Source organism: Lichenostomus cassidix, chromosome 1 (assembly GCF_008360975.1).
Source record: "Lichenostomus cassidix isolate B80296 chromosome 1, HeHo_3.0, whole genome shotgun sequence".
Taxonomy (NCBI): domain Eukaryota; kingdom Metazoa; phylum Chordata; class Aves; order Passeriformes; family Meliphagidae; genus Lichenostomus; species Lichenostomus cassidix.
Window position 1 is genome coordinate 78190196 of NC_139479.1, and position 13125 is coordinate 78203320.

Consider the following 13125-nt stretch of genomic DNA (forward strand, 5'->3'; position numbering starts at 1 on the left):
CCTGTCCAGGTGAGGAGGGGAGTGATGAAGTGGCTTTGGTAGGCATCCGGTGGTTGGCAAAAGTCCACCCACCATAGCCGGCTGAGCACTTCACACAGTGAAGCAGAGCAGCTGAGAAGAGGGACAGCACCTGAATCCATGCTTACACAGATCCAACGGCCAGGACCTGAGTCCATGCTTATGCAGATCCAGTGGGCAGGAGGCTGCATGCAGGGAGTGGAAACAGTGGCTATTCTCAAGCACAACTGCTAAAGTGCAGCCGTCCAGATGGACTGTTGCTTGCTTGCAGATTGAATATGTTATGCAGACACAAACAGGCCATTAATTATTTTCTAAACTACTCACATTGGGTCTGGCTATAAAGATGATGTGTGTGATTGATTTTTACCCTTTTCAGTAGGGTAGCTTCCGTGGATGGAAGGACAGCTTGTAAATGCTTCCTGAATATGAGTGGCTGACCTGAGTTTCTAAGATAAATGCCGAACAGTACACATTTTAGTTCTCACAGACATTAAATAAAGCTAAGAGCAGATGAAAAAGATCTGGATTACCATGTTCACTGAATAAATCATTACCACTGTAGGTACTCGTATGTATACAGCAGCTGCAAATTTCAGAGAAAGAAACTGATCCTAGGAAAATCCTAGAGATGTCCTTACTACAATGCTCAGTTGTCTGATCATAGATTTCCTGACATCTCATACTTTCTAACACTTTCCAGGAGGCTTTTTTTAAAAAAATTGGATTTTTTTGTTTGTTTGTTTGTTTAATTGGATTTGATTCTTCTTCTGAAGCAAATTGAAATTATCCATGCAGCTATTTAAAAATTTCTATAATTAATATTTCCTGAAGCTTTAAATAGTATTTTCAGTATCATCTTTTAGTCACTAACTGGCTGTGGTTTTACAGTGTCCTACAACTACTTTTACTTCAGGAAGCTCAAGCAGGCAGATGATCATCCTTCTCTTCACACTCTTCTTTGAACACTGCTTCACAGGAACATAAGGGCTGGGTAAGCCTTGCAGGTGGTGGAGGGAGAACCCTCCCAAGATACATGAAAGAAGTCCCTGCAGTGCATGCTGTGAAGTGGATTTTCAGTTGCTCTGAGCTATAGTTCTCTGGAGTTTTTTCATAAATGAGAGCAAACTTTGGGAGTAATGCTTTGTGCCATGGGCTGTACTAGTTCCCAAAGTTGATGTGAATCATAGGAGTGGGAGGGTGGCTGACAGCTACCTTAGGGCTCTGCTGGTGGGCCTTGTCATTTTGTGATATTACAGCCATGGGCGCCAAGAGACCTGTGCCAATGGATTATATCCAGCTGTGAAAAACTATGAATGGTAGAATTCCCTTTTAAAACAGGAGTGGTTTGTCTTACATCACCACAATTCTTCTCCCTCTCCTGTCACCTATTTTCAGTTCTTGTGGGTGTACTAAATGCTCTGGAAACATTAGATGAGGACATGTGAGATGTTTGAAGTTGTAAAGCCTGCTGGAATACTGCAGAGGGACTGTGGAAATGGAGGAAGACAGATTTTGTGTATTCTTGTTCACAGTGTGTTTTGGGAGCTGACTTGAAGAGGACTGTTCCCTGACAGACCTGGGACATAGTCTTGGAGAGATCTGGTTAGAGGTCTAGAACAGGGCCATGACTAAGATCTCCCTGATCCTTTCATTACTAACAAGAGCAAGACACAACTGACCGTAAGCTGGAAACAGATGTCAAGATTTGACAGTGTCTCTGGTCATGCACAGAACTACAGATATCTACATAATTTCACAAGCAACAAAGTAGGTCTGTGCAGATGCTTAGAGTATATGGAGTGTTGTACTTCTTGGACACCCTCAGAATTCAAGCACTATTTTTCAGATTGTAGGACTCGAGAAGTTCACAGGATAATATGGAAAACTGTTGTGAATCTGAGGCACTGCCCAAAATGACCATATGATATCCTTCAGCGCAACTTGGTATGTTTATCACGCAGGACATCTGTTTTTTATTTAAGTATGAAAGATAAATAAGAGCTGACAAAGATTCATGAGTATCTGAACATTTGTGATATTTTCCCAAGTGACCTACTTATTGAAGGATGCTGTACTTTGACTTTGAACTGTACTGAAAGAAAGCTGACACTGGCAGCCCACCAAATTAAACAACAAAAGCAAACCTTGACATTGGCATTGCTTGACTGTTAAGTCCCAGCACATACAGGTCTATATGCAAATAAAGATCTTTTATTTTCATTAAGTGACAGATAAAATATTTTAATTTACTGACATGATAATGATTCATGTTGGGAAAAATCCTGGCGGCTTTCTCAAATATTTCTGGTATTTTAAATGTGCTGATAATTTCTATTTGAAGTATGAACCACCAGCAGCACTTCTGACAGCTGCAGTATCTTCTGTAATCATACTTATTCTTCATCAAAGCTTAGGGAGAGTCAACACCCCCCAAGCTTTTAATATTTTGGTACTAAAAAGCTATGTTTTATGGATTCCAGTGGGGGCCATCTAACATTTCTATGTTCATCACAGCTGTAGCAATCACACTTATCAACAGCAGTTTTAGAGTTTGAAGGGTATTTGTGGAACACAATGGGCCTTTTATGACCAGTGTTCTTAACTGGTGACATTGACAACATTCCTGCCGTCTTCAGCCACACACCTCATGAACAGCTTCAAGCTCCAGTGCATGCTGGGGGCCATCCAGCTGGAAAGCAGCTTGGCAAGAGAGGAGCAGGGGGCCTTGGTGGACTCCCAGCTGAATTGGAGCCAGCAGGGAGCTCGATGCAAAGGTGGCCAGTGGTATCCTGGACTGTACTGGGCAAAGTACTGACACCATGTCAAGGGAGGTGATCGGTCCTTCCCCTCTGCTCAGCACTGCTGTGGCCACAGCTGCAGTGCTGTGTTCAGTGCTGAGCTCCTCAGTATAGGAGAGATGTAGACAGACTGGATGGAGTCCAACCAAAGGCCACAAGAATGAAGGGAGTGGAGCATCTCTCCCATGAGAAAAGACTGAAAGAGATGGGACTGCAGTTGGGAGAACAGAAGGCTCAGAGGGTCCTATCAGTGTCTACAAATAACTGAAGAGAAGGTGCAAAGAGGATGGAGACAGGCTCTTCTAAGTGGCATTCAGTGCCCCGACCAGAGGCAATGGGCACAAACTGAAACACAGGAGGTAACCTCTGAATATCAGGAAACACTTTTCTCACTTGAGGGTGACCAAACAATGGCCCAGGCTCTCCAGAGACATTGTGGAGTTTCCCTAGTGAATATATTTAAAAGCTGCCTGGATAGATCCACATCGCCATACTTGGCCGGGGGAACTGGACCAGATAATTTTCAAAGATCCCTTCTAACTTCAACCATTCTGTGATTCTAGGAAATACAATGGAAATCAACATCTGGACCTCCTCCCAAATTTTTTTCATGGCAAAGAAAGGCAGGCATGGCATGAAACTTCGTATCAAGATGTTACAAAACAGTTCACCATATAATACATATCAAACTAAGCCCTTCTAAAAGCTGAAGTGTCTCCTGGTTTATTAACTGCATTTTTTTAAAGCTGCATAAAGATGTTCACATTTTGACCACAGTTTAGGATGTTCAATGCTCGATATTTGTACCGAGGAAAGAAGGAAAATAAGAATCCTTGGAAATGGGCTGTTACAGACCAGCAGACTGGTCATAAGAAACTGCCATGAAAGGAAGCTTACACTTGTAACTAAGGAAATGAAAACAGGTAAAGAGATATATACATATTTTCAGATTGTATAGCCATAGAATGGTTTGGGTTGGATGGGACCTGAAAGATCATCTAGTTCCAACCTGGCATGAAGCTGATTTGGGAGGTTTAGGTTAATCAGGAAAAGGTTCTTTCCCCAGAGGGTGGTTGGACACTAGAACACGCTCCCCAGGGCAGTGGTCACAGCACCAGCCCTGACAGAGTTCAGGAAGTGTTTGGACAATGCTCTCAGGCACATGGTGTGACTCTTGGGGTGTCTGTGAAGAGCCAGGAGTTGGACTCAATGATCCAGATGGATACCTCTCAATTCAGAATATTCTATGATTCTATGAATCCCCCTGCCATAGGCAGGGAAGTCATTCAATGGACCAGATTTCTCAAAACTCCATCTCACCTCTCCTTGAACACTTCCAGGGATGGGCATCCACAGTTGCCCAGTCTGTTCAGAGCCTCATCACCCTGCCAGTAAGGAATTTCTTCTGTATAGCTAGCCTCTCTCCCCTCTTTCAGTTTGATCCCATGATGTTCAGTGATGAATTAACAGGAAGTAATGCTTTTTGATAGATAGATAAGCTATTTGCAATCCAGGATTGCATGAAATGTAGATGCCATATTCATATTCAAGGTGATTTTGAAAGGTCCTCTTAGATATAAACCAGTGCTATAAATCTTAGAGGAATGCCAATCATTTGCCAATCAGACAGAATTATAGTCTACAGATGGATGGCAACAAAATTGAGGCCTACCAAAGGCTCATTAAAACATCCTGCAAAGTAATCACCTTGAAAAGTAGTATCTGGGTAAAAGTTAAAATACAAATTATTATAAAAAGCAGGAGTGAAAATCACTCAGATGTAGGCAAAAAGGGTTTTAGTGGCTTAGTATGGCTGCAGTTGTGGTGTCCTCAAATGCTATTGCACATAGGAGATTGAGAACTAACAAAGGAATCATGAAAAGCATGGAATGGCATCTCTGTGGGGGCAGATTAAATAGATTAGGACTCTTCAGTCTGGAAAAGAGACTGGAGAATGAGTATGGCAGTGATCTGTCAGGAATGACTTAGAGAAGGTAAATGCAATAATTATATTGCAAAACTAGGGTTATCAGGTAGCAGGATGAAAAGGCACATTTTTTTGCACAATGCATAGTTAATGTATGGGACTCACTGCCAATGGTCTGGAAGCCAAATATAAGCCATCACAAGAAGGAGATTCCATGAAGAAATGGAAGTCCCTCAAGACATGAGCAGCCCCAAAACTAAAGCCAGCTGGCATCTGTGTGGAGGGACTGTACACTGAAAGAGTATTTCTGTATATTTAATTGGTTCTTGCTTTTTTTTCCCATAAAAAATGTTTGCAAATTTAGCCAGAGTAGAACTTCTGTTTAGAAAGACTTAGCAGAGGATCTGTTCTAAAAAAGGGGATTTAAGCAGACAACAAACAAAAACCAAACCAACCAACCAAATAAAATAAACCCCAAAAACAACCCACAAACCAACTGAAAATAGCCCCTAAAGATTTCAGGGTCAGCTTTTAATTAACAAAATTAAAAATGGAAGAAGCTGCATATTGTACTCCATCTGGCCTTGTTCTGAACGAACAGAAACAACGTGAATTGAATCCATGATTTCTAAGAGGGAAGCTGTATATTGTATGCAGAATATGAAGCCTAGGGTAAACAAACATTTGGTGTCTGCAATATTCACATCGTGAAGTAATTTTGCTTTGATGTATGGATGTCTAGAATTTAACCAGATGTTTGCATTAAAGCAAATCCTTCTATTCTTAACAAAGGGAAGCAAAATGCAGACTACAAAATAATTAATTTCTGCCATATTATAGTATCTCCTATGATTTTGAATATTCTCTGATCACCACTGGTTACTCACATGTTAGATATGATTTTTGGGCATATCAGAAGAAGCTGTCTAAACACATAACAAACCTGCTCCTGAAGAAAGAATTTTAATGCAAGTAGTGGAAAGTAGTAGAAACAAAGAGTTTTCCATTGGGTATGACATGAAATAAAGATGCATCATGTCTCTTCAATGTATATGCAGGATTTACTGTGAGTCAAGTCCTGAGATGCAATGACAAGGTAGAAGGAATGAACACTCTTAACCCAATGCACTTTTTGAAAATATGTTAGTTATATATTTTCTTGAACAAAGTTTGGCATTGCTAGAAACAAAGTAGAATACTGCAAAAAGGCTTGACACAAATATTGTAATCAGTGAGTCAGTTCCTTAAATCAATAACCTGCAGTCATGGATTGCCTACAGAGAATCCTTTTCTAAAATAAATTTGATTATAGTAGCTCACTCACATGGCTCATTATTTTAATGGAAGTTTGGAGGAGTATCCGGAATACACATAAATTTGACAATTGAAAAAGGATGCTTTCCCCATTGGAAATTCTTCGTCGTGGATAAACTAATTAATGATGTATGTCTGAAGATGACTGACATTTCTGAGAAGCTTCAGAAGATTGCATTTCTCTTGTGCAGAAAAAAAATCAAATGACTTTATCATACATTCTCACTGCAAAAAAAATCCCAAAAAACAAAACCAAACCAAAAAATAAACCCAACAAGTTCTGTTTTAGGAAACCAGCAATTAGAAACTTCATTGCTTAAATCAGCCATAGATATAAGCAGAATCTTAAAGTTCTCAATAAATACTGATAGGTTTTTCTGGGAGCAACTAGCATGAAAGGCAGATTGAGGTGTGGGTGTCAGGTTAGTGGAAGTTCAATCTCCAAGGGTTCAACCTGTCCAGCTCTGCTGAACTCTTCACACCCAGCCTTGCTTGCCGTCTTTGCAAAGATTAATTATAGCCCAAAGCCCGCCGTGCCCCATCCAAAGCCTGGCTCCCATGGCCTGCCGAGGGCAGCGCAGCTGGCACGGCTTTATGGGCCACCACACCCGGGAACGCAGCACAGCCCAGCACCAACAGAAGGGTGACAATGATGTCACGACTCAAGAAGTGCCTGGGCAGTGCTCTCGGTCACACGGTTTAGTTTTAGGTGGTCCTAAAGCTGGGCGTTGGAGATCCTTATGGGTCCCTTCCCACTCGAGACACTCTGTGGTTCTAGGGGCAGGTGTTGCCGCGGGGCTCCAGCGGGGGGCTGAGGAAGGCGCGGGGCAGGCACCAGGAGCCGGCAGCGCCCGGCCCGGCAAGGCACGGCAGCGCCCGGCCCGGCAAGGCACGGCAGCGCCCGGCTCGGCCCGGCACGGCACCACGGTCCGGCCCGGCAAGGCACGGCAGCGCCCGGCTCGGCCCGGCACAGCACCACGGTCCGGCCCGGCACGGCACCGCCTCCCTCAGCCCCGCGCAGGGCCCGCCCGCCTGCCCGCCGCGCTCTATGGTTCGCTCCCGCCGGGCGCATGCGCCGCGCCGGCCGGCTCCACATCGGCGGAAGGGCGAGCGGAGTCCGGCGGGGCGATGGCCGGCGCGGGCAGGGAGGAGCTGGGTGAGGTGACCCGAGCCGGGCAGCCCGGCGGCGGCGGGGGCGGCCGAGGGGCGGCGGGATGGCGGCTGGCCGCGGGGCGGAGAGGAGGGGGCGTGAGCGCTGGGACTGGCCGGCCAGCCGCTACCCCCCTCCGCTGCAGGAGAGATGGTTCGGCCCGCGGGGGATGCGCTGCGGCGCTCAGCGCACCGAGGCGGGCGGGATGAACCATCCCACCTGGGGCGGGGGTGGGCGCTGTGCTGCGGTGTCTCCGCCGGCGGGGGCTGAGCTCCCGGGGGCGGATCGGCGGCACCGGGGCCGGGCGGGATGAGGGCTGCTCGGCCGGGGCTCTGCGGGGCGGCCGGGGCTCTGCGGGGCGGCACGGGCTGCTCCCCGGGGGCGGCAGTCGCACCTGGCTGGCGCTCGCTTTCTTGGTGAAGTCGCGACCTCCGTAGAAGTTCATGGAAATACGGTCTATTTGCATCGTTAGGTGATGCTTTTGTCTGCGATGGAGGACTGGGTTGGAGTTTCCCGGGGCGTATGTGTGTTTATATATTACCTGTATCGTATTTTTTGCGTTTACTGCTTATTAGTCTTCCCACCTTTAAAACCTGAGTGGCAGAGGGCACCCAGGTGTTCATCTCGTAGTTTTTCTCCCCAAGGATGGACGAGTTGGCTCGTAGCAGCTTTAGGTATGAAGTATAGTTGGGGCTGGGCTGGGCTGGGCACATGGACAATCTCATCTCAGAGCTGTGCTCACAGAATCACAGGATGGGGCAGGTTGGAAGGACCACAGTGGGTTCATCTGGTCCAGCCTCCCTGCTCCCTGACCTGCAGGGCCATCCCAGAGCACATGGCACAGGATGGAGTCCAGATGGTTCCTGAGTATCTCCAGAGAGGGACACTCCACAGCCTCTCTGGGCAACCTGTTCCAGTGCTTGGTCACCCACTCTGTAAAGCAGCTCTTCGTCATGTTCAGGTGGAACTTCCTGTGCATCAGTTTCTGCCTGTTGCCACTTTTCCTATTGCTTGGCTCCGCTGAGAAGAGCCTGGCTCCATCCTCTTGACAGCCCCCTTTGGATACTCCCCCCTGTTAATGAGGTCCCTGCTCGGTTGTCTTTTAAGGCTTCTCTTTCGTCAAGAGAGATCCTCCAGTCTCCCAGTCATCCTCATTCCCCCCACCCTGCTTGAAATCTGAGGATTACAGTTCCACTGTAATCTGTGGAATTTGTCCTGTCCAGTGGTAATGATGGGAGTTAGAAATCACACTTCAAATTTTGTTGTTTCCAAGGCTGATCCATCTTCCATGGAGAGATTGTCACTTTGGAGGAAAGGTGGCTGAAAGAAATTTTAGCTTTTTTCCCCTAGTGTTCACAGATCTGACAGTTTCTCTGTCAGAGCCCTTAGAAACAGGATTTTCTATGGGATTAACTGTATAAGAATGTGGGTCCACACCTGATAAGAATTCCTAAGTCTTTTGCATGGTTCAGTGCTATTGAATACTTAATAAAACTGAAGTCTTGCCAATGCAACGTCTCTTGAGAGTATGTTAATTGTAGAAATGTGTGGCTTGGTCTGGACAGGATAGTGGAAGATTTAAGAGTAGCATCTGTCCAAATAAATGACCCATTGTGGGTTGGGGTAAAATTGCTTCTCTGAAAGTATAATAGCTATGCAGCCCTGTGTGCACTTTGGTTTAGTAACTCAGGTGTCCCGTTTTATGAGCCTTCTGGATCCAACAGTTACGATGCAAAAGCAAACAGTTCCACCTGCTTATTGAGGGGCATCATTGACTTTCAACGTTTGCTTAGAAATAACTGTTCTCAAGATTAATAAATTCTACCACAAAGCTGAATAAATTACTATATTAAGTTACAGTCTGTAAGGGAGGGAAATAATGACACAAGATTTATTTTTGAAAAAGAAATAAAAAGGAGTTCAAATTAAGTGCATGAGGCTTAGCTTGGAGTTCTTGATTAGTGCAACAAAAGCTACTGCTAATTTTTTTACTATTTTGGAAAATGTCTGTATTAGTATTTTATAGGAATTTTAAAACCAGATGAGATTTTCCTTTTTAATTTTCAAACTTGAAAACATTTTAGTTTGAGGATTTTGTTTGTTTTTGTGTCTGTTATATTCAGTAGGAGTTGCTGTAGTGGAAAATAAAAAGGGAGCTGGCTTGTGTATGGTTTAATGGGGTTATCTGTTATTTCCCCCTTGAGCTAGGAACATTTACAAAGGTTTATCCATTTGGACCAGCGTGCCTCAAGCAGTACCATTCATAGTCACTTTGTCTTGCTCTGTAATTTCTTTAGAAGTGGTGGAAGCATGTGACTGAGTATGTGGGAGATCATGTGTACTTCGTGGACAAAGCTGTACTGTGCAGTTACATGTCTTCTGGAGAAGTGCTGTGCAGGTTATTTGTAGTCTAAATACCTAAACAGGTATTTCCTTCTGTGGTTGAGGGAGTAACTGAGCAGTACTCTGAAAATAATTAATGACAATGTTTTCCTTGTTACTGAATTTGTCTTGAGAGCCTTGGTTCTGAATGCTGAATTGAAAAGCTTCGCCACAGCATGGAGGCAATACACTCATCATCTGTGAACTGAATGCAGTTGCTGGGAACACTGAGCCTGTTGTGTTGTCACGGGTACGGTTGCTGCCAGATAGAAGTGTTTCTTCTGTGTTAGCAGTGCAGTGAAGACTCCTTGAATGTGTCTGCTGTTCGTAGACTCAGTCACTAACTTTGTCCCATAAGAGCAGCCAGCCCTGGTTGGTGACAGAAGCTCTAGGTATGCCCTATGGATCATAATTATGGCTTTCTATAGCCTGTGGGAAAATATTAACAGAAACCCATATTTTAGGCTAGTGTAAAGATGATGTGGTGCCAACTTTCTCTTTTATGCAGCCGTCACAACAGCTGCTTGCTCAATTGAATCTTTAACCCAAACTACAGAGGCACTGCGTCGCCCTCTATTTAATAAACACACTTCACTGAGCTGTTGATCTTGGGCAGTGTTTCTGGCCCTCTGGGCATTTTCTTGTGTAGAAGCTGACTGAGCAGTGAAGTATCTACAAGACCTCCTTTGCCTACTACTTTTTGCTGAGTGCTTAATATACATGTGAAGTGTTGCTCCAACAAGACCTGTGTGTTCCTTCTCCCATAAATGAGTAAAACCAGCTGATGTAAACAATGGTAGGCTACATCCTATTCCCAAAACTTTGTATGTTTGTATGTGAAATCCAGTTCATTTTGTTTGCTGACACTCACTTGAAAAACCTGAAGGGAAGAAATCCCAAACAAACAAGAAAATGAAAACCAGATCATATTGTTAAATTGGATCTGGAAAAGGGTTTTAGACATGGGATTATCTGGGGCATGACCTTCTCCAAAGGAACAACAGAAGATTGTACTTAGCTTTTTTTTTTAATATCTCCTTAGTCTCTAACTTGGTATGCAGCCCTAGCAAACTGCTTCATCCTTTTGTCACTGTTTTTTCTATAAAATGAAAAGAATGGAGATGAGTCCCATCCCTTGTGGTGCTGAGTGGTTCAGTTAAATTTGGAGGTGTTAATTGCTTGAGCAGTATAGAAAAATTAACTGAAGCTTTTGGTGAAAATTCGTTTCTTTGTAGAACTTTTGAACCAAAGGATTTCTTCAGTGTGCTTTAAAAGCTTTAGAATTAAGTAAATTTGGTAGCAGTTCAAAAGTTTCTTTGGCAGTATGTCCTTAAACATTGGCAAGATGCTGGCACATTCTAGGGGATAGAAAAGTACACGTGAAGATACACAATTGGAAATACTAGTCGTAACAAAAATTCTGACACTATGGATTTAATCTCACTGTGTAACTGGGGGTTGATTAGTGATTGAAATTCTTCAGAGATCTTTGAGGATACAGTGTTGACATTTATGTGTGATTATAGTGTGATGTGTAGCTGTAATGAGTCAGTGATTTATCTCTCCAGTGGCATAAAGAATTAGTTTCAACATTGCAATGATAATACTGGGAGAAGTGGAAATGCATTTTGTGTTGCCTTGGTTGATAGTAGCAGTACTTGCAGGGCTTTTTGGCACCCTGCTTACGTGGGTGTTCACAGAAGAAAGCAGAAACAATGTCAGTTTAATTAACTGTTGTAATCAGAAGACAGCATTTGATCTGAAAAGATTTTTGTGGTGGAACAAGGAGGAAATAAATTAATATTGGGTGATGGAAAGACAGGGCTGAAAATGGGCTGGTACTTTGCCTAAGTGAAAATAAAGGGGTGTGTAGAAATGAGTTTCCTTAGTCTTAGTTGTGCTGAATAATGATAATGCCAAATTTTCACTGAGTCCTGTGGCTGAGCACTGGGTTGGAGTATTCATGGTGTGGTTGGATGCAGCCAGGACATTGGTGCAGCATGGATCTAATATTGGCTGAGGTGTGCTCTGCACCACGTGCTTTGTGAGAGCAGCCAGACAACTTCATCTCTGATTCAAGTATGACATGCATATGCTGTTCTTGTGCTGGAGCTTGAGGTTGTATGTAAATTGCACATACTGGACCTTTGTAGGAAGGAATCAAAGTAAATGTGGGTATTCCGTGCCAATTTTCTGGCAGTGACTGTGGGCTTTCTGGAATAGTTAATTTCAAGCTAGGTCCAAGTATGCAAAGCTCAAGCTTTTTTGCCTTGTGCGCTCTAGTCTACAAGTTTGGTCATCTTAAATTTGGGTGCTAAACAAGCCTGGATGCCACTGTAGGGATGAGCTGTGCAGTGGAACCCAGCCACAGTATTCCAACAGTAGAGATCTATTAGCAAATGAAACCCCATGCTTAGAAAGTCGTATGATCCAAGTCTCCTGTTAATGTCTCAGTACCGTTACTCTTAATGGGTTCACGTATTTTGGCCAAAACTGTACACCAGTCATGGGATGAAGGAAGAATGATGAGGAAAAGAGACAATTCAAAAGCATCTTTATGGCTAGAATAGAGACTAGATAGCATTGTTGGATTATTTTATGTAATGCAGTATTTCAGAGGAACCTGTAGTAAGTGTATTTATGTTATTGTTACGACAATCAGCACCAATGTGAGTTGGTGCTGATTGCTGTTGCCTGCATTTTAAAACTTCCAATGGAATTTATTCTCAAATGTGTTGCTATGTTAGAATGGGAACAGCTAACTCCCAGCCTTAGTGTGCATACTGGAAATGGATATTCTCGGGTCTAATTTAAGCAATTTCTGAGAATGTGGGTGAATGGGACAGTAGAATAGTGATGACAATATCTAGATGACTAGATGGCTTTAAGCATGGGTAGATGAGCTTTCAGAAGAAAAACAGTTTGTGTTAAGAGAGTTTTTATTACTTAAAAGATGAGGGGAATGCTTGAGTATGTCTAAATCTATTTTTAAAGGACTACCTTTGTGATCAGAAGATGGGTTAGGAAGTTGGGAGAGAAAGAAAAATGAGGTGTCTAAAAAGTTCCAAGTCTTTTGAGTGTCATCTGGCTGCATGGTAAACAGCGTAGATGCCTGTATATATCAAACGTTCCAGTCTCAGGTTGCAATGGAAGAAGAAAATGTTACTTTTCTCCCTTGACTGAGCAGTTGCTGATACTCACCAAAGCTGTTGGTCCTAAGGGTCATGCTGATCCCCTCATGCTGCTAAGCAGGAGCCTTACTTGCTGTGTGTTGTCATTATTTAGCATTGCAGATTGCATCCTACAAAACGAGCTGGAGACAAAACTGGAAAAATAATTATTATTTCTTCTATATGTTATTGAATCTCATGTGATCACGGACTTTGGACGCTTGTAGTTTGGCTTGCTCCTTCAGACTATTAATTTGGAATTAATATTTTAAACAATGAAAATCAATCTAATCAGTTGCCCACTGGGTGAAGCTTCCAACTCCCTCTGATCACTGAGGAGACCAACGTTTGCTCCAGAACTAG

General features: G+C 43.6%; 1 protein-coding gene across 1 annotated transcript in view; it reads left to right on the top strand.

Annotated features, from left to right (window-relative positions):
- Nucleotides 1–7076: 7076 nt before the first annotated feature.
- SLC36A4 (solute carrier family 36 member 4) overlaps nucleotides 7077–13125 on the top strand; it is an 83803-nt gene continuing 77754 nt past the window's right edge. Inside the window, exon 1 of the mRNA XM_085065139.1 lies at nucleotides 7077–7216. Coding sequence (XP_084921265.1) covers nucleotides 7189–7216 — 28 coding nt within the window. The 5' untranslated portion in view covers nucleotides 7077–7188. The remainder of the gene's footprint in view (nucleotides 7217–13125) is intronic.